General features: G+C 46.2%; 1 protein-coding gene across 1 annotated transcript in view; it reads right to left on the reverse strand.

Annotated features, from left to right (window-relative positions):
• RNF145 (ring finger protein 145) overlaps positions 1 to 16897 on the reverse strand; it is a 51862-nt gene extending 34965 nt beyond the window's left edge. Inside the window, exons 1-5 of the mRNA XM_044281261.1 lie at positions 16638 to 16897; positions 12368 to 12583; positions 8157 to 8265; positions 4963 to 5054; positions 1640 to 1875 (exon numbers count right to left, since the gene is read on the reverse strand). Coding sequence (XP_044137196.1) covers positions 1640 to 1875; positions 4963 to 5054; positions 8157 to 8265; positions 12368 to 12551 — 621 coding nt within the window. The 5' untranslated portion in view covers positions 12552 to 12583; positions 16638 to 16897. The remainder of the gene's footprint in view (positions 1 to 1639; positions 1876 to 4962; positions 5055 to 8156; positions 8266 to 12367; positions 12584 to 16637) is intronic.
• Between the last annotated feature and the right edge of the window lie 1538 nt (positions 16898 to 18435).

An 18435-nucleotide genomic window follows, 5' to 3' on the forward strand; every position in this document is an offset into this window, starting at 1 on the left:
ACGTGGGTATGACTGAGCACTTGGAGGTCACATTTAGAGACCTATACTTATTTATGATCATGTATCAAATTGGTATTGTTTGTTTATTTTAGGCTATTCTGTAATCAAGTGTAGAGGGACTTGAATGAATATGAGATCTTCATCCTATTAGGGGTGACGCTATATGTAGGGACATGTTTAAAGGGAACCTGTCACCGGGATTTTGTGTATAGAGCTGAGGACATGGGCTGCTAGATGGCCGCTAGCACATGCGCAATATCCAGTCCCCATAGCTCTGTGTGCTTTTATTGTGTAAGAAAAAAAACGACTTTATACATATGCAAATTAACCTTAGATGAGTCCTGTCCCTGAGATGAATCAGGAAAAGGACTCAACTCAGGTTAATTTACATATGTATAAAGTCGTTTTTTTACACAATAAAAGCACACAGAGCTATGGGGACTGGGTATTGCGGATGTGCTAGCGGCCATCTAGCAGCCCATGTCCTCAGCTCTATACACAAAATCTCGGTGACAGGTTCCCTTTAAATGTACAAGATTTTTCTTCATGTTTTTAGATGTTCTTAAATACCTTTGTCAACATCACCTTCCTTACTGAAGAATCATTGTTGTATCTGGTGAGGTGTGCCTTTGTATCTGCTGGCTTCGTTAGTTGTCAGTAAGCCAGACTTCCGGCTTCCTCAGCCAGGGTACTCTTCATTAAATGAATGGCCGATCATGTATGGAGCTGCTCTTGATCATAGAGGGGGGATTCTAGCCTCTAAAATGTCCAAATCACCTAACAGGTGTAGTCTTCATGGACATTCCCTTTAACCAATGGAGACCACTGTATATAGAGATTCAGCTTATCAATGAACTATCATTGAAGCAGGTTTATACTGGAATCTGCCCTTTCTTAAACTCTTAAGGTCCATTCACATGTCCGTATCTGTTTTGCGGATCCGCAAAACACTGACACAGGCAATGTGTGTTCCGCATTTAGCAGACCGCACATCGCCGGCACTCTCATAGAAAATGCCTTTTCTTGTCCGCAATTGCAGGCAAGAATAGGACATGTTCTATTTTTTTTGCGGAACAGAAGTGCGGATCTGCAAATGCGGACAGCACATTCCAGCCCCATTAAAAATTAACGGGTCCGCATCTGTTCCGCAAAATTGCGGAACGGAAGCAGACCCATTTTGCGGACCTGTGAATGGACCTTTAAGATGGATTGACACGTCGAGAAAAAAAACCAGGCAGATTATTGGGAATGAACTTTCCTACGAATGCTCGTTTCCGACAATCTGCCCGTCTAAAGGTGCAGACAATCACCCAATGAATATGCAAAACACTCATTTATCAGGTGATCCTGTCATTCGTGCAGGCATCGAAATTATTGTTTCTGGGCAGCAGATTGTGAGGTCTAAATAGCAATCAGCTGCCCAGAAACAATGCAGCTGTATGAGGACAAGCGATCACAATAGTGACCCCTCGTCCTCCTACTGTGGAGGTCATCACCACATGCAACTGTCTCCTTTACTGAGCAAGCAATCGACTGGAACGCTTCCTTCCGGACAATCTGCTGCTCGTGCACGTCCAAAACCACCTTTAAACTTGGTTAAAGATAATAGCCAAAGTCTTACAGGACATTAAAGTTTTACCTGAACAAGCTCCCTGTATGCAGACTTAGCAAGATTAAAGGGAACCAGCAGGTTGGACGCCAAGAAGTACAGCACTTCAAGTCCAGTGAAAATCATGGCAAACTTGTTAATGACGACAATGGTCTCAATTGGGACAAGGCAGAGACGAGCCAGCAGGGGGAGCATGTGAGCTGAGAACAGCCAGATCTGCTTTGTCTTCATCACACAGGAACACAGGGTACAGACGACCAGCTGACCTGGAACATAATGTCACAATCAGGTTGACCATTCCCAAAGAGACTCAACATTAAAAGGCTTCTGTCCCCAATTTCAGTGCTTTAAAAACAGGTTAACCTTAGACCTCTGCGCTGGTTACAAGAATTGGTGTGTCCTTGTCCCATCCAGATGTGTGGCCTCATTTCCGTGAAAAAATAAGTTTTAATATATGCAAAAGAAGCTCCAGGGGTGAACCGGACAGAGACGTGGAAGCCAGGGCCCTGTCAACCAAAGTGCAGAGGGCGTAGCAGCAGGGAGTACAGAGCCGCTAGGAGTAACGACAACACCCCTCTTGCATATTTTTTTTTTTTTTTTCACCGAAATTCAGCCTCATATCAGGTTAGGACCAAAACAGATCAAATCTGAAGACCAGTGCCCAGGTTTAAGATCAGCCTGATCTAATGCTATGAAACTGGTGACAGAAGCCCTTTAAAGTCTTGTACCATTGAGAGGGAGGGCCGATTGCATTACACACAAAATACAAGTATATAAAGGGTTGTCTCACTTCAGTAACAGGCATTTATCATGTAGAGAAAGTTAATACAATACTACTACTTACTAATGTATTGGGTTGTCCATATTGCCTCCTTTGCTGGCTGGATTCATTTTTCCAACACATTATACATTGCTCATTTCCATGGTTAGGACCACCCTGCAAATCCAGCAGCGGTGGTCGTGCTTGCACACTATAGGAAAAAGTGCTGGCCTTTCTGGTGGAAACGAGCAGTGTATAATGTGATGGAAAAATAAATCCAGCCAGCAAAGGAGGCAATATGGAGAATCACAATACATTAGTAAGCGCCTTGTATTAAAGGGGTTGTCCGGGTTCAGAGCTGAACCCGGACATACCCTTATTTTCACCCCGGCAGCCCCCCTGAGCCTAGCATCAGGCTCTTGTGTTTTCAATAACACACTGCCGGGCGGTAACTTCCGCCCAGCGGTGTGCTCGGTGACGTCACCGGCTCTGAGGGGCGGGCTTTAGCTCTGCCCTAGCCGTTTTACTGGCTAGGGCAGAGCCAAATACCGCCCATCAGTGCCGGTGACGTCACCGGGCTTCCTGTCAGCCCCATAGAGAGCCCGGTACGTCACCGGAACTCAGAAAAATGCCTTTGCCCTGTGCAATTTAGCGCAGGGCAAAGGAGAGCATCGGAGCATGAACTGCTCCGATGCTCATGTCAGGGGGGGCTGCCTGGGTGAAAATGGAGGTATGTCCAGGTTCAGCTCTGAACCTGGACAACCCCTTTAACTTTATGTACATAATAAATGCCATTTGCTGAAATGATGCAATCCATTTAATAATACAGTCAGTCAACTTGTGGTCACTGAAGTATTTAAAAAAAAAAAAAAAAAACGCTAACAGTACATTCAGATGTGTGTAAAGGTCTCTCGGGGTCCTCGGAAATGTATAAACATCACAAAGTAAAGATGGGTGTGATTTCCTGGCAGTCGCTCTGTTGGAGACTAACCTTCGGTTTTACGACCACAAACCATTTACCTTCACATCCACAGACCGCATATTAAAAAACTGCATTTAGTAAGACAGCCTCTTTAACTCTAAAGATTTGTTAGGGACGATCTGGCAGTGTAATACTGCCGCCGAATTTAAGGTGGCTTAAACACATTGTTTGCTGGCGGCAGATCGTGGTGTCTAATCACAATTGAGTCAGTGTGTGGACAAGCGATGGCATTAGCGATCGCTCCTCCCCATACTATGGAGGAGATCACTGCATGTAATAACAGTGGTCTCCTCCACTAACGAGCAGGCAATTGCAGGGAAGAAATGCTTCCCTCCTGACAATCGTCTGCTTTATTGCCGTAATACAGCCTTAAAGGGGGTTTCCAAGATAATTTTTTTTATTTTTTTTACTGATGACCTATTCTCTGAATAGGTCATCAGTATCTGATCGGAGTGGGTCCGGAACCTGCTAATCAGCTGTTCAAGAAGGCAGCAGCGCTCAAAGTAGCTTCTCACTACTTTTCCTAGGCCAAGTGACATCACGTGGCCTAGGAGCAGCTCAGCCCCATTCAAGTGAATGAGGCCGAGTGCGATACCAAGCACTGCCGCTATGCAATGTACGGCTCTGTGCTTGGTGAGCAGAGAGAAGGCGCCACTGCCTTCTCAAACAAGCTGATCTGCGGGGGTCCCAGGTGTGAGACTTCCACCAATCAGATACGGTGACCAAGGTCATCATGGGGGGGGGGGGGGTGCCCAGCTACACCCTGTTGCAGGGGAAATACAGCATTACATGACAGGCAATAAAGCAAATGTATGTTATGTATAGATGTTCTGGGTGTGATATTTTGTAAAGTCCACAAGCCCTATCATGTACAGGGGCTCATGCCATGAGAAAACGCTATAAAATTCTGGCTGCCTGCATCCACCACTAGAGGGAGCCTACTGCATACAATATTGACAATGAACTCAAACTATTAAACAGTTTGCAGTCAGCCTCTTAGCTCCCCCTGGTGGTGACTGCTCAACTAAATTGTGTTCAAGGGTTGACATTCACTAAAAAGAAATGTCACCCAAATCAACAATACCCTACTAGGCATATAGCCCGGTAGGGCCTCTTGTCCGTATCATCAACCCTACCAGGCAGTATGCATACATTTTACTACTTTTTATTATTTTTACTTTTTTCCTTCTACAGAGCTATGGGAAGGCTTGATTTTTGTGGCAATTCTGGTGTTCTTGTTTTTTTGATCCGTGGTAACGGAATGCATAACGCAATTTTGCTTTTACCACCAAACGAGGCGTTGAGCGAAATTTCATAACATGAAATTCGCTTATCTCTAGCAACAATTCCAAATATGTGGAGATTTTAATTTTGCTATTTCACCAACTCCAGGCCTGCCATCCAAAGACATCGGCACCCCACAATTTCATTCGCGGACTGTCAATGGAAAACAGAGGGAGTTCTCTCCATCTAAACAACTCGCATGCAGCGGCCGCTATTAATCGCGGCATCTAAGGGTTAAAACAGCCCGGATTGGCGCTCCTGAAATTCCTTCACTCACACATTGCATATAAACGTGGGGTATCTTCATGTATACTAGAGGCCACTCACCTACTAGTGCCGTGATGAACCTGTTCATAGACAAGGGCTCCAGATGCATAGGTCCCTCGTAGCCGGACTCTATCTCACTGCGAACATAGTCCCTAAAACACAAAATGAAAACAGTCATTATGTCCAAAAATGAATATAGAAACAGTTGCACAGTAATTGACAGACTGCATTCACAACAGCCAGCCATCAATGTGAGGAGGAAGAAACGGCGAGAGCGCCCCCTTTATTAATAAAACTAATTATTTTAGCAAAATGGCTGGTTTAATTTTGCTAAGGGGACCCATCACTAGTTTATGCTGCCCTTAGTTAGGACATAACTATAAACCTGGAGACAGATCGCCTTTACCCTCTCCAGATACTTGTAAATATCCTTTTGTCGATTAACAAACATTAAACATCATCTGGGGTCTTAATATTGCATATAACACAGAGGTGGGTATCGGACTTGTTAAAGCTCCAGTATACCCATTCAACGGAAAATGGTCAATGAAAGCGAGAATACTCTTATATAATAAAATGCTATTCAAAGGGATTTCCCCACCACAGTACATGATAGCATACGGCTAGGATATACAATCATTTCCTAAGGTAGCCTCGCGATTCCTACCAATCCTCAGTATGTGTTCACATCCGCACTCCATATTCTGTTATTGGAACAAAAAAAGCTTAAAAAGGGTACCAATTTTGATAAATGGGTGCTTTCACTTTAAAACATATATTTTTATGACTTTAGGAACATACCAAAAAAAAAAAAAAACACACAACTGAAAACACACTTGTGAGTTGTGCCAAAGTCATCAGAAACAACCGTCTAAGACAGTGTTCACATCTCCGGTGAAAGTTTCAGGCAGGCTGTTCCAGCAGAGAACAGCCTGCTGGAGTTCACCAGCTCTGGCATTGCCAGATTCTACAGATCATCGCCGGTTCCCTATTGAATATAATGGGAAGCTGTGGCGAATAGTTGTTTGCAACGGTTTTTGATCCAGCTGACATTTGTGCTGGATCAGGCAGCCGGATCCTCTTGTTACGGATGTGAACACGGCCTAAGGACGCATTCACATCACTGTTTAACTATTCGTTCTTCTGATCCTTCAGAATTATAGGGGGGGGAACACTGAGCTGTTATTTTGAGCATCAGTTTGTAGTAAACATACCTGATCAGTCTTTTTTTGAGCATGATATTAGGGTACTTTCACACTTGCGGCAAAGGATTCCGGCAGGCAATCGGGACGCAAACTGACGGCATTTGTCAGATGGATCCGGATCCGTCTGACAAATGCATTGCAATACCGAATCCGTCTCTCCGGTATCATCCAGAAGAACGTATCTGGTTTAAATTTTTTTTTGCATTTTTGATGGTCTGCGCATGCGCAGACCGGAAAGCCGGGTCCGTTTTGCCGGAATACTTAATGCCGGATCCGGCACTAATACACTTAAATGTAAATTAATGCCGGATCCAGCATTCCAGCAAGTGTTCAGTATTTTTGGCCAGAGATAAAAGTGCAGCATGCTGCGGTATTTTCTCAGTCCAAAAACGTAAAATGGACTGAAGTAATGCATCCTTAATGGATTGATCTCCAGGACGGAACTCAATACCTAAAAAAATAAAACGCTATTGTGAAAGTACCCTCATCTGTTGTTGTCACTTCCGTCAGAGATCAGGTTATTTTTGGAGAGCAAAAGTACTTTTTGCAGGACTTTTTCTCCTGCCAAAAAATATCTGATATCTGACAGTAGTGACACAAATTGATCATAACTGATGCTCAAAATAACAGATCTGATTATTTTCCCCCTGTTCCGATGGATCAGAAGGACGGAAAGCAGCGGTGATGTGAACGCACCCTTAGTATTCTCAGGAGAACAGATAAGTCCTGGGTTATAAATGGGTGCTTCCATGCATCACTTATGAGCAGCTAGTGTCCACTCAGGACTTTTTTCCTGCCAGAAATAGCGGAAACCTGTCTGCAGAAGTTTTCTTTCCGACAAAGGTAATGGAGTTGTTGTTTTTTCACACCGTTAAAGACAATGGATGACATCTACAATGGGAAGCTGTTTGTACCCATCATTTATTCCGTTTAACAGATCTGTTTTTTGCTTTTCTGTTCCTTTGACAGAAGAGAAAACCGGACAAGTCAACGTATGTGTGAACTCTCTGTCTACGTTCTGAGGTAAATGTAAATGGTGCGGTGTTTCAGTTCCCTGCACAGCAAGTGGATAGAGGAGCATGTACAATTTTACGGGGGTCCCAGAGGTTGAATCCTCACAGAACATTAAGGGACGGTATAAACTAGCAATAGGAATAACCCCCCCCCCCCACTCTTTAGGCTACATTAACACAACAGTGAAAAACAACTCAATTTTTCCATTCCCATTCTGCATGCACATGTGCATCCATTTTCTAGCCATTTGTCCGTTCTGCATCCTTTTTAATGGTCGTTAAAAACGGCTATGAAAAACGGATGAATGTAATATTTATTTTTAACATCCCAACCCCTGCAGAGCCCTCTGTATATATTATACACCCCCAATATAGCCACTATATTGCCCCCAGTATTTATAATGCCCCCCAGTGTCTATAATGCCAAGTATAAGGCCCCCTCAGTGCGCAATCTATGTAAAATGCTCCTAAGAGGCCACTATCCAGTATAAAAATTGCCCCCAGTAGTGTGGAAAAGAAAAAAATATATATAAAATAACTCACCTCATCCACTTGAACGAAAGGGAACACTCCCTGCACTGGAGGGAGGAGGACCTGACATGTGAGGTCACTACGCTAGTCCCCCCTTTGCAGAGCGAGCGTTTCCTTACATTCAAGTGGATGGGGGATTTTTTTTACCCCTGAAAGGCCACTAGATGCGTGCACTACTGTCTAAACACCCAATTACTTCAGTGGGGTCCGTCTGACTGTGAAAATGTCCAAAAACAGGATATGTTCTATTTTTTAATTGCTACTATACACTGATTGTTAAAAAAATAAATAAATTGGCCACGTGACTAGCCCCATAGACTACTATTGGCTCTGAACACAGCCGTACGACGTCTGTTTTTCCTGTTCGTGTGAATTTAGCCTGAAGGTGAAGTCGCACTACAATAACGTGCAATTTTCATTAGATTCTGGGGTTTGATGGCCAATGGATACAACTGTAATACATAAGCCAGCAGTGCAGGATACCAGGACAGTGGCTGGTTCTCACCTGGAAATCTGGTGTCCAGTATAGAGCAGTAAAGCGGTTACAACATATAGGTACAGCTTTGCAAGGTGTTGTCGAGGTAAAGTCAGAAGTACAACACTCAGGATGTAACCTGCAAGGAGAACAAGCAATCGGTAAGGACAATGTGACTGGAATACTCATGAGATGGGAGGGTAATGAGATCAATACAATATGTGTCCTGTCAGCAGACCATGAGACGGAGGCTTGAAAGATGCTGACCTACAACATAGATCCCATCCAACAAACTGTACAAAGTCTACATCTGTGAGCGGTGGAAGTGCGGAACATTATAAAGCCGTATAAAATCTGCACCTTATACAGCAGAATTCTAATCTCCTGTTCAACAACCAGATTTATCTGTGGACATGCCAGAAATGTCTAAAGCTGGTCACACATCTTAGATAGCCCTCAGCCAAATGCTCGTTCCTTCGACTGCACTATACACGTGCATCCCCAGCCAAGTGTGCAAATAAGCCTCACCAAGAGGAATGGACATGTTGAAATCCAAATGCCTGATCCTCTCCCCAGACATCTGCAGTCAGGGGAGAGTCCAATAGTAGATGGTAGACCAGGTTTGGACTTCTTTATTCTAATGCGTGTGGCCATCTTAAGGTGGGAATACCATATTAAAGGGGTCTGGTTCTAGTGAAAGATTCCTTTAAAAGGGGTTGTCCCAACTAGAAATGCCTTTCTCAAAAGAAGTTGCCCTGGTGTTTAGCAGGCTGCTGAAACCTCCAATGATCAGCTTACATGACGAGTATAAATGAATAGGCCACCATGTAGCTTTTCGTGCTTCTGGGGGGAAGGCTCCATTCAGACGTCCGTAGAATGTGTCCGCAATTATCCGGAACGGATGTGGACCCATTCATTCTCTATGGGGCAGGAAAGGATGCGGACAGCACACAGTGTGCTGTCCGCATCCGCATTTCCGGAGCGCGGCCCCGAACTTCCGGTTCACGGCTCCGGAAAAAAATAGAACTGTCCTATTCTTGTCCGCAGCAGTGGACAAGAAAAGGCAGTTCTATGGGGGTGCCGGCCGGGGGTATTGCGGATCCGCAATACACTACGGACGTGTGAATAGACCCTAGGGAGGAGGTCCTGATGATAACACTGGCCGCATGCCAAATAGATGAATAAAAATCTGCGCAACTCTGCCATATTCTAGCCCCGGGATCTGTGGCCTTGCACCTTCGTACTGTAAGCGGGGGAGATTTATCAAACTGGTGTAAAGTAGAACTGGCTTAATTGCCCATAGCAACCAATCAGATTCCACCTTTCATTTTTCACAGTTCCTTTGGTGGAATCAGATTGGTTGCTATGGGCAACTAAGCCAGTTTTCTTTTACACCAGTTTGATAAATCTCCCCCTAAATGTTTTGCAGTCCACAATTCACAAAATACGGATACTGGCCGTGCGCATGCAGCATAATGGTGCGTACCCATTGACTTCAATGAGTCCATGGTCTGCATGCTGAGGTGAAGTATAGGACATGTCCTAACTATTGTGGACTTGCAGTCCTGTGAATGCACCCTAAGAATGACACAGGCTTCCTTGTGTTCTCCAAGGCCACTTATAACCACCTCTAATGTGCTGTGTCTTTAACGAGTAAAGATGTCTCGTGCTCAAATAATAGAATGTCTTAAGAAATCAGAAAACTCAGACACAAATACTTTGTTTTTCCAGGAGAAAATTTTCCAAGTCAGATGGTTTGGAATCACTTTTTGGCACTTGGTGAATTCGTGGAAAATTGAAATAAGCATTTCTGCAAATATACTTGAGTGCGGAAGGAGCCAGCGGTTTTGGGATATCCTCGTTTCAGTTAAAGGGGAAAATAAAGATTAAAAAATTTGGCTACTTTCACACTAGCGTTAATATTTTCCAGTATTGGGTCTCAATATCGGGAAAAAACGCTTCCCATTGACAATAAATAAGAAAATAAATGGGGACAAAACGTAACTGAACAGAACGGAATGCTCCAAAATGCATTCTGTTCTCATACCGGAGAGCAGCATGCTGCGGTTTGCTTTCCGACCTGAGATGCGGAGCAAGACGGATCCGTTTAACTCTGACACTAGAAAACGGATCCGCCCCCCACTGACTTTTAGTGGAGTTCATGACGGATCCGTCTTGGCTATGTTAAAGATAACACAACCGGATCCGTTCATACCAGATGCAGATGGTTGTATTATCAGTAACAGAAGTGTTTTTGCTGAACCCTGCCGGATCCAGTAAAAACACTAGTGTGAAAGTAGCCCAAGAAGGTTTTTTTTAGTTACTGGACTACCAGCTCTAATACAGCTGACATCAATACCAGGGACTAAGCAAGTCACTTGTCAGGCAACGTAAAGCCAAATCCCAATGTTCTTCATAACTTACCACAAAAAGCTACCATATCTGTCTCATCCTTTTCAAAAATAGGACCTGCCGCAGCTGAGGCGTGTTCATTAGGAGGCACTGTACTGAAGAACCTCTTTAAATGACATGTCAGTTTTAGTAACCACTTGCATTCCCCATGTAATAATTCTGGAGCATCTATTCTTATGACTCTGTGCAGTGCCCTTGCTGTATTATTCCTGCTAGAAGTTCACAAATACATTGCCAGCAGTCTGTGGCCCTTACCAGTAGTGGGTGTGTCTGATGCAGGGACACACCCCTAGCTGGTAACACCCCTCTGCACCTTTACTGCAAGCTTCTGGCAATTCATTCAGAACTTCTAGCAGTAATAGTAAAGGAATGGCACAACACAGTCATAAGAATAGATTTCCAGAATCGTTATTACATGGAGAATGCAAGTAGTAATTAAAACAGACGTCAGGAGGGGGGAGAGGTCCTCTTTAAATAGAACCATGGAACATATCATTTCAATCAGTGGTTTACACACCCAACAGGAAAAAAAAAAAAAAAGAAGAAACTGCAGGTTCTTAATGAGTGATTTCTTTTGTCTATTAGTGCACTACAGATTCTTTTATACAAGCAAATCAAACTACACCAATAAATCACAGACTGTCCATAGATATCCTGTCAACAGTGTGCGCTCATTTCTCCGACTACCACTGGAAGCACCGGAATCTGTATATTATGTAGAATAATCACTACGGCTCCGGTCACATCAGCACTGAAGGCACCTCATATTCAGACAAAATAGCGCAACCTGCTGCAGTAAAATGCTAGGCCCCATGACAAACTCGAGGACCCCATCATTTCCATTACTTTCTCTGTACTGCTTCCATAACAGAGAAGAATGGAAATATTAGCGCAGATCTAATCATAGCCTAACGCAGTGATTTGCAACATCTGGAGAGCCGCAGTTCGCCTAACTACAACTCATGCAAATATTGCCTACATCTTTCAGTTCAGCCTACAGCAGGGCATGGTGGGAGTTGTAGTTTTGCAACAGCTGGAGAGCCGCAGTTTGCCTATCACTGGCCGAACGCAAGGTGGTGCAAATCAACAACTCCCAGGGAATGATGGAAGTTGTAGTGTGGCAGCAGCTAAAGAGCCCAGAGTTCTGAGGGGTGTCTAAAGGTGCTGCCAAACTTTCAGGCTTTTTGAAGCCAACACGACAGGAAAGAAAGTATTAAGGGAGAAAGGACCTCTCCACCTTTTCCTATCCGCTCCCGTTTTGGATCCTAAAACACCTGATCGTGCGTCAGCCCCCTTAGACAACCCTCATGAGAGCCGTCTGCCTCAGTTCAGACTGCACGTAACACAGTCAGCTCTGCACCACATCCTGGCCAACCCTCAAGATGGAGAAGAGACAATTATCCCTCTGCAAAGTACACAGAGAGCCTGGAACACTTGATCCGCATTCCACGCCTATGTATACCTGGCTGATCTGTGACCTCAATGACTGCATGCCATAGCTTACAAGTGCTCGTAGGGTGCTGCCACACTGTAGTTTTTTAGGGCCTTTCTTGGCTTCTAAAAAAAAAAAAAACACCAGGAATTCATGTTTTACTGGCCTTTAAGACTTTATTTTTTTTTCAGGAAACAAAGTCTTAAAAAGGCACTACAAAAAAAATAAAAAATAATGTATGCTGGAGACTTTATAGTTTTCTATTGTCCTACAAATAACCTATGGCTATGACCTTTTTTTTGTATTTTTTTTTGGGGGGGGGGGGATAAATAAATCTGTGTGAATCCACCTTTAAATTGTATAACACAATGGGCGTGCTTGGGAAGGAAGGACGTACCGATGTAATGCATGTTGAGTGCCAGGTACTTGTACTGGAAGAGAGGGTTGTTGTTGAGTTTACTTCTTTGGATCTGCTGGAAGAAAGAGCCGACGTCCCAACGGTACAAGACATCCAGCAGCATGATGCTTGGAACGCGCAGGGCCACATTCAGCATGGCCTCTAGTTTCTCTTTTGCACCCATGTTGGTTCCCTTTGCGGCAAACTGAAGTCAAGCTTTAAAGGAAACAAAAATGAAGGATGTTAATTATCAAGGATCTGCAGAGGATTACACAACACTATACATACACGGCTCTAAACAGCAAAGGAATTAGGAGCGCCTGCCTAATTGTAGGGGAGCCTAGGATTACACCACTCAGAACCTAAAATGACCACTCTTTTCATTACGTCACTAAATCAGGATGATATGGATTAACATGCATCCCATCAGGATGTCCATTGCCTATGCCAACCTGCGGCTCTCCAGCTGTTGCAAAACTACAACTCCCAGCATGCAAAGACTGCCTACAGCTATCAGCCTATAGCAGAGCATGGTGAGAGTAGTAGTTTTACAACAGCTGGAGAGCCACAGGTTGGCCATCCATGGCCTATGCCATCAATATCCTATTCTAGGGGTTCAACTGCTGTGACCCTGCTGATCGCGGGAACAGGGTGGCATCAGGCCTAGTGAGAAAAAAAGACTAAGGGTATGGAAGTAGGGATAGCGGACAGCACGCGGTGTGCTGTCCGCATCTTTTATGGCCCCATAAATACAGTCATGTGAATGTACCCTTAGTGAATCAGCAGCTAAAATGTATCCCAAGAGCTGAAGTTTTTGAAGGACATGACAGATGTCCCATTCTCAAGATAAGACATCTAACAATCTCATCCAGGCAACTGCCGGCTGCCGCATCCAGGTTGCGACTGAATCCAGAGGTAGCGGCAAGTACAGAAATGGTGTTGGCTGTGTTACACTTGGATGAGTCCTGGAGAAACCGCACAGCATCACAAGCTTGGCTCGCTGATCCAGCAAGGTGCTGATGGGTGGGAACAGTGAGAGGGTGGGACTGCCAGCATGACTTACCGTATGGGACTTGGCTAGACTGCCCCAGTGACTCCACTGGCACAGGTACTTTCAAGAAAACACGCTTCTGAGCCTTGGCAGCGATGTGAATAGCTCAATATGCCCGTTATGGCGTCAGGACCCCTCTACGTTTAGGGTGCCTATTCTCTGGCCATGAGGGCTCGGCACCCTGCACCCCTGCCGATCAGCTGTCTCAGTGAATGGGATGAGGGCGCCATCCACTACACAATGTGCCACACACTGCAGAACAGGTAGGGGTGCTGGGGACGTATCCTGCCGACAAGCAGTTCAGAGGCCATCAATAGTAACATCATGGACAACTCGTTGAGGGTTTCACCTTTATAAACCACAGGCGTCACAAGACTGTAAACTAAAGCCCTTTGCACAGATATCTTACGAATGCAATATAATTCAGGTTTATTGCCATGTCTGCCCACAGAAGGCAATCACAGACAGCGGCCGGGGAGGCGACTTCCCCTTATGCTGAGGGGCCTATCACAGTGTGTGACTCTTATCTTACCCAGACATCACAGGAAAGTTCTAGGAGGCTTCTCACCAGGGTCCTGTATGACAGCGAGATAAGAAGGCCTCTGTCTATGCACATTATGTCATCACCTCTGCCCATCCAAATGTATCATCACGTACACCTAAGGGCTCGATCACATGACCGTGGCGCAGCGGCATAGGGATCGTGGACCCATTAACTTGAATGGGTCCGCGATCCCTCCGTTCCACAAAAAGATAGAGCATATTCTATCTTTTTGCGGTGCGGAGGCACGAAACGGAACCCCAGGTTCCGTAGTGCTTCCGTAGTGTTCCGTTCCTGGCCTGCGAGAAACAACCAGAAGGCTGTGGCGTTACTATCAACACCGATGCCTTCTCAAACAGCCAATCAGCGGGGAGGGGGGGTAGGGCAGGTGTTAGACCTTACCAATCACATGCTGATGACCTAGTCAAAAGGTGTAGAACCCCTTTAAATGAAAAAAAAAAAAACCTTTTTTGTTTATACTTTTTTTATTTAAAATGATTTGATCTTTTTATAATCCCACTAAAGAATTACTGTTATTTTATACTTGTGATGTGTTAGCATACTTCTGTGTCTCAGACAACACCCCTGTGCCCTAACAGTGGGATTACTGTAGGGCTTACCCAGCCTAATATCAGATCACTGGCATCCAATCATGATGTGGTCACAGTCTGCAGCAATCAGAGGGTTAACAGCAGGGATTGGAGCCATCTCCGATCATGGATGCTGAGTAAAAGGCCGTTTCTAAGAACTGGAGCTGTAGATTACAATGCATTCTTACAGCAGGAGTGCTCACTCAGAAAAGTGGATGGTCCTTAAGGGGTTAACCCACAATAATGTTGCCGGATGCCAATGGGCTACCCTTTCTGAAAACACTTAGGCGCCGTGGTCAGTATGATACTGAGACCACACCATTATTATTGCGTGGGAAGGGGAAGGGTTGCACGTTACAAGAGATTTGGGAGACTTGATGGCCCACCGACTGAGAATAGAATCTCGTACAATATAATAGAGAAATGCTAGCAGTAGGAGACCTGGTAATGGAGCACAAGCTGCCAACTCAGCGATTATATAATAGTGAAGATTACTTAATCCAACATTAGAAGGGCATGAAGATTAAAGAAAGAATGGAAAGCAAGCGCCAGAAAAAGCAGTATTCACCATCAATCACCACAAGTAGTGCGTACATCCAGTGTGCACAGCCACAACAGCCAGCCCGCACCGCTGTACCTACCGTGCGCCGCCACAGCCCGCACCGCTGTACCTACCGTGCGCCGCCACAGCCCGCACCGCTGTACCTACCGTGCGCCGCCACAGCCCGCACCGCTGTACCTACCGTGCGCAGCCACTAATGTGGCTGAATTCAGTCAAAAAGTGGTGCAAGTAGGTTTTCTACACTTTTTCCAACGTGAAAAAAAAGGTGGGGCTTACCAGAAGGGGGTATAACTTTGTAAAAGGGGTGTGGCCTACAATGTGCAACAATTCTGTCATAAAAATGTCTCTTAATGTAACCCAACCAATAATTGGCATACAGAGAGAAGTGTCCCTGCAGCAGATATATCATCCAGCCTGAGCTCCTGGGACACATCTGGTGCAGGTCTACACAACCGGTCTACTGGATTTGTACATATGAGCCATTGTGAGTGTTTTGTTCATCACATCCTATAAGCCAGGCGGCCTCCACGTGATCAAGTTACACATCAACTGAAACAGGGGAGCCCCCCCATCCATGCGTCGCAGACAGGGTCAAGGGGTGGGGAGCCGCCCCCATCCATGCGTCGCAGACAGGGTCAAGGGGTGGGGAGCCCCCCCCATCCATGCGTCGCAGACAGGGTCAAGGGGTGGGGAGCCCCCCCCATCCATGCGTCGCAGACAGGGTCAAGGGGTGGGGAGCCCCCCCCATCCATGCGTCGCAGACAGGGTCAAGGGGTGGGGAGCCCCCCCCATCCATGCGTCGCAGACAGGGTCAAGGGGTGGGGAGCCCCCCCCATCCATGCGTCGCAGACAGGGTCAAGGGGTGGGGAGCCCCCCCCATCCATGCGTCGCAGACAGGGTCAAGGGGTGGGGAGCCCCCCCCATCCATGCGTCGCAGACAGGGTCAAGGGGTGGGGAGCCCCCCCCATCCATGCGTCGCAGACAGGGTCAAGGGGTGGGGAGCCCCCCCCATCCATGCGTCGCAGACAGGGTCAAGGGGTGGGGAGCCCCCCCCATCCATGCGTCGCAGACAGGGTCAAGGGGTGGGGAGCCCCCCCCCATCCATGCGTCGCAGACAGGGTCAAGGGGTGGGGAGCCCCCCCCATCCATGCGTCGCAGACAGGGTCAAGGGAGCCCACTTCCATAATCCCACACAGGGTCAAGGAGTGGTGATTCCGTTCGATATGTGGTGGGCAGGGTAAAGGACGGAGTGCACACAGGGTCAAGGGGTGGGAGCCCTCATCCATACGTCACCCACAGAGTCAAGAGGGATCAAGCTTTTCATTGTACCCATGAAGGACTCACTGATAAGGCAACTAGGTACATCATCACTGGCATGGGCAGCCCCGGCAGAGTGGCATCCAGGGTCTGCCTGGCATACCACTGACAGCACGGCAGGCCCCGGGCCCTACTAGCAGTGCAGAGGTGACAGGCGACACCCCACAAGTCCCCGGTGCGGCCCCCCGCACTATAATGCTGTACGGTACCTGTGCGCGTCTCCTCAGCGTCTCCTGGGATCCATATCCGAGGCCTCGGCCCACTCTCCGCCCGCGTCACACGACACAGCGCCGCCTGTTGACAGCCTGTACCAGACAGCACAGCGGGCTCTTGTCACTCCGCAATGTCCCTACTCCGGGCTCCTCTCTAGCACGGATTTCCGGCCACAACAATCCTCCAGGCCGTCCACGAACTGCACATCCACATACAACCCGCAACCCGCCCACAATAACAAACAGCGGCGGCTCCGCGCATGCGCGGTATGACTCACCGACTAAACCCCGCCTACAAGTTAACGCCGTGATCCAAAGGCGTACGCGAGGCAGCCGAAACTCGCGCATGCGCAGGTCAAACCCACAGGAGCGCACGGTGGACCTTTCTAATAAATATCACTTTATCCAGTGTCCCAAATGTATTTCTGTCACCACGGCAGCAGCATATGAGCAATGTTATTAATGTATTTACTTTTCAGTACTTGTTATTTCATATGCTCAGCTTTGAAGAAAAGTTTTTAGGGAGGCTCTAGTTTGCTATTGGGAAAAAAAGGAAACAGCTGGGCCCTGCTGTGCCCCTATGTATTGTGCCAGCCAAAGGGTACTATAAGGGTATGTTCATACATGTTTTTTTTTTGTTTCAATGTGGATTCGGTGCAGAATACTGCGCTGAATCCACCTCCCATTGTTTTCAATGGTAGGCCATTCTGCAGTTCATGCGGCCCTGTATTTTTCCTGTATCGCTTTCCAGACCATACATGACCATTCTTGGTGTTACCACCGGACACCTTGCTTGGAAATGTAGATTCAATGAAGTTAAACCGAGAGTTGGGCTGCACCATTCAAAATAAGAACCCATGGCAAAAACCGCAGCGATTTCTGCTGTGGGATACGCGGGGGATTTAGCTACAGTCATGTGAACATACCCTAAGGGCTGTTTCAGATGAACATGTAGTATTCGGATACCACACTCCGTGTGCGAGCGTGATTCCCCATCATGGACACTGCTCTTTTGGCAGGAGCAAACGGCATTAGACTGATTTATAATGCAGTGTGTCTCTGCATGAGCTTACTCCTACAGAATTAGGGCTCCTTCAGACGACACTATTCATGGATCCGTATCCGTTTCGCTATTTTGTGGAACGGGTGAGGACCCATTCATTTCAACGGGGCCGCAAAAGATGCAGGCAGCATAAAGTGTGCTGTCCGCATCTGTACTTCAATTAAGTGGCCCCGCAAAAAGGACAGAGCATGTCCTATTCTTGTCCGCAATCATTTTATTTCATAGGGCCGGCCATGTGCGGTCCGCAGTGAGCACAAGTAGTTCATACAATATACTGCTGGGATGAAAACACAAAGGAAATAAACTGCAAAAAAAAAACATTTTTGGACACAACTGCCCAAGCCCCACTCCCTTTCAGAACTTTTAGAGGTCCAATAATGCAATAAAACCCCCAAATATTTCACTGTTTGGATAAAAGCGTAATCCTTTTAAGAAGTACTTTTTTTTTTTCATTGTGCCCTATTTGCAACCTAAATAAGGGAGAGAGTACTAAAGTGCTACACCTTACTGGATGCTTTACTACCAGAGAAAAGAACTCAGTTCCCAGCGGCTGCTGCTGTATCAGGTGACCACCCGACTTCTACAACATGTAAGGGAGTGTGTGTAGTCAAACAGAAAAGGACGTTTTTTTTGTTGTTGCCCTGAGTGGTAGGCCTGGCTCCTAATTCTAGCATTGAATAAGGAATAAGGTGGCCACGGTTGTAACTTAAAGGGGTTGTCCCACGAAAAATA

Source organism: Bufo gargarizans, chromosome 2, assembly GCF_014858855.1.
Source record: "Bufo gargarizans isolate SCDJY-AF-19 chromosome 2, ASM1485885v1, whole genome shotgun sequence".
NCBI lineage: Eukaryota > Metazoa > Chordata > Amphibia > Anura > Bufonidae > Bufo > Bufo gargarizans.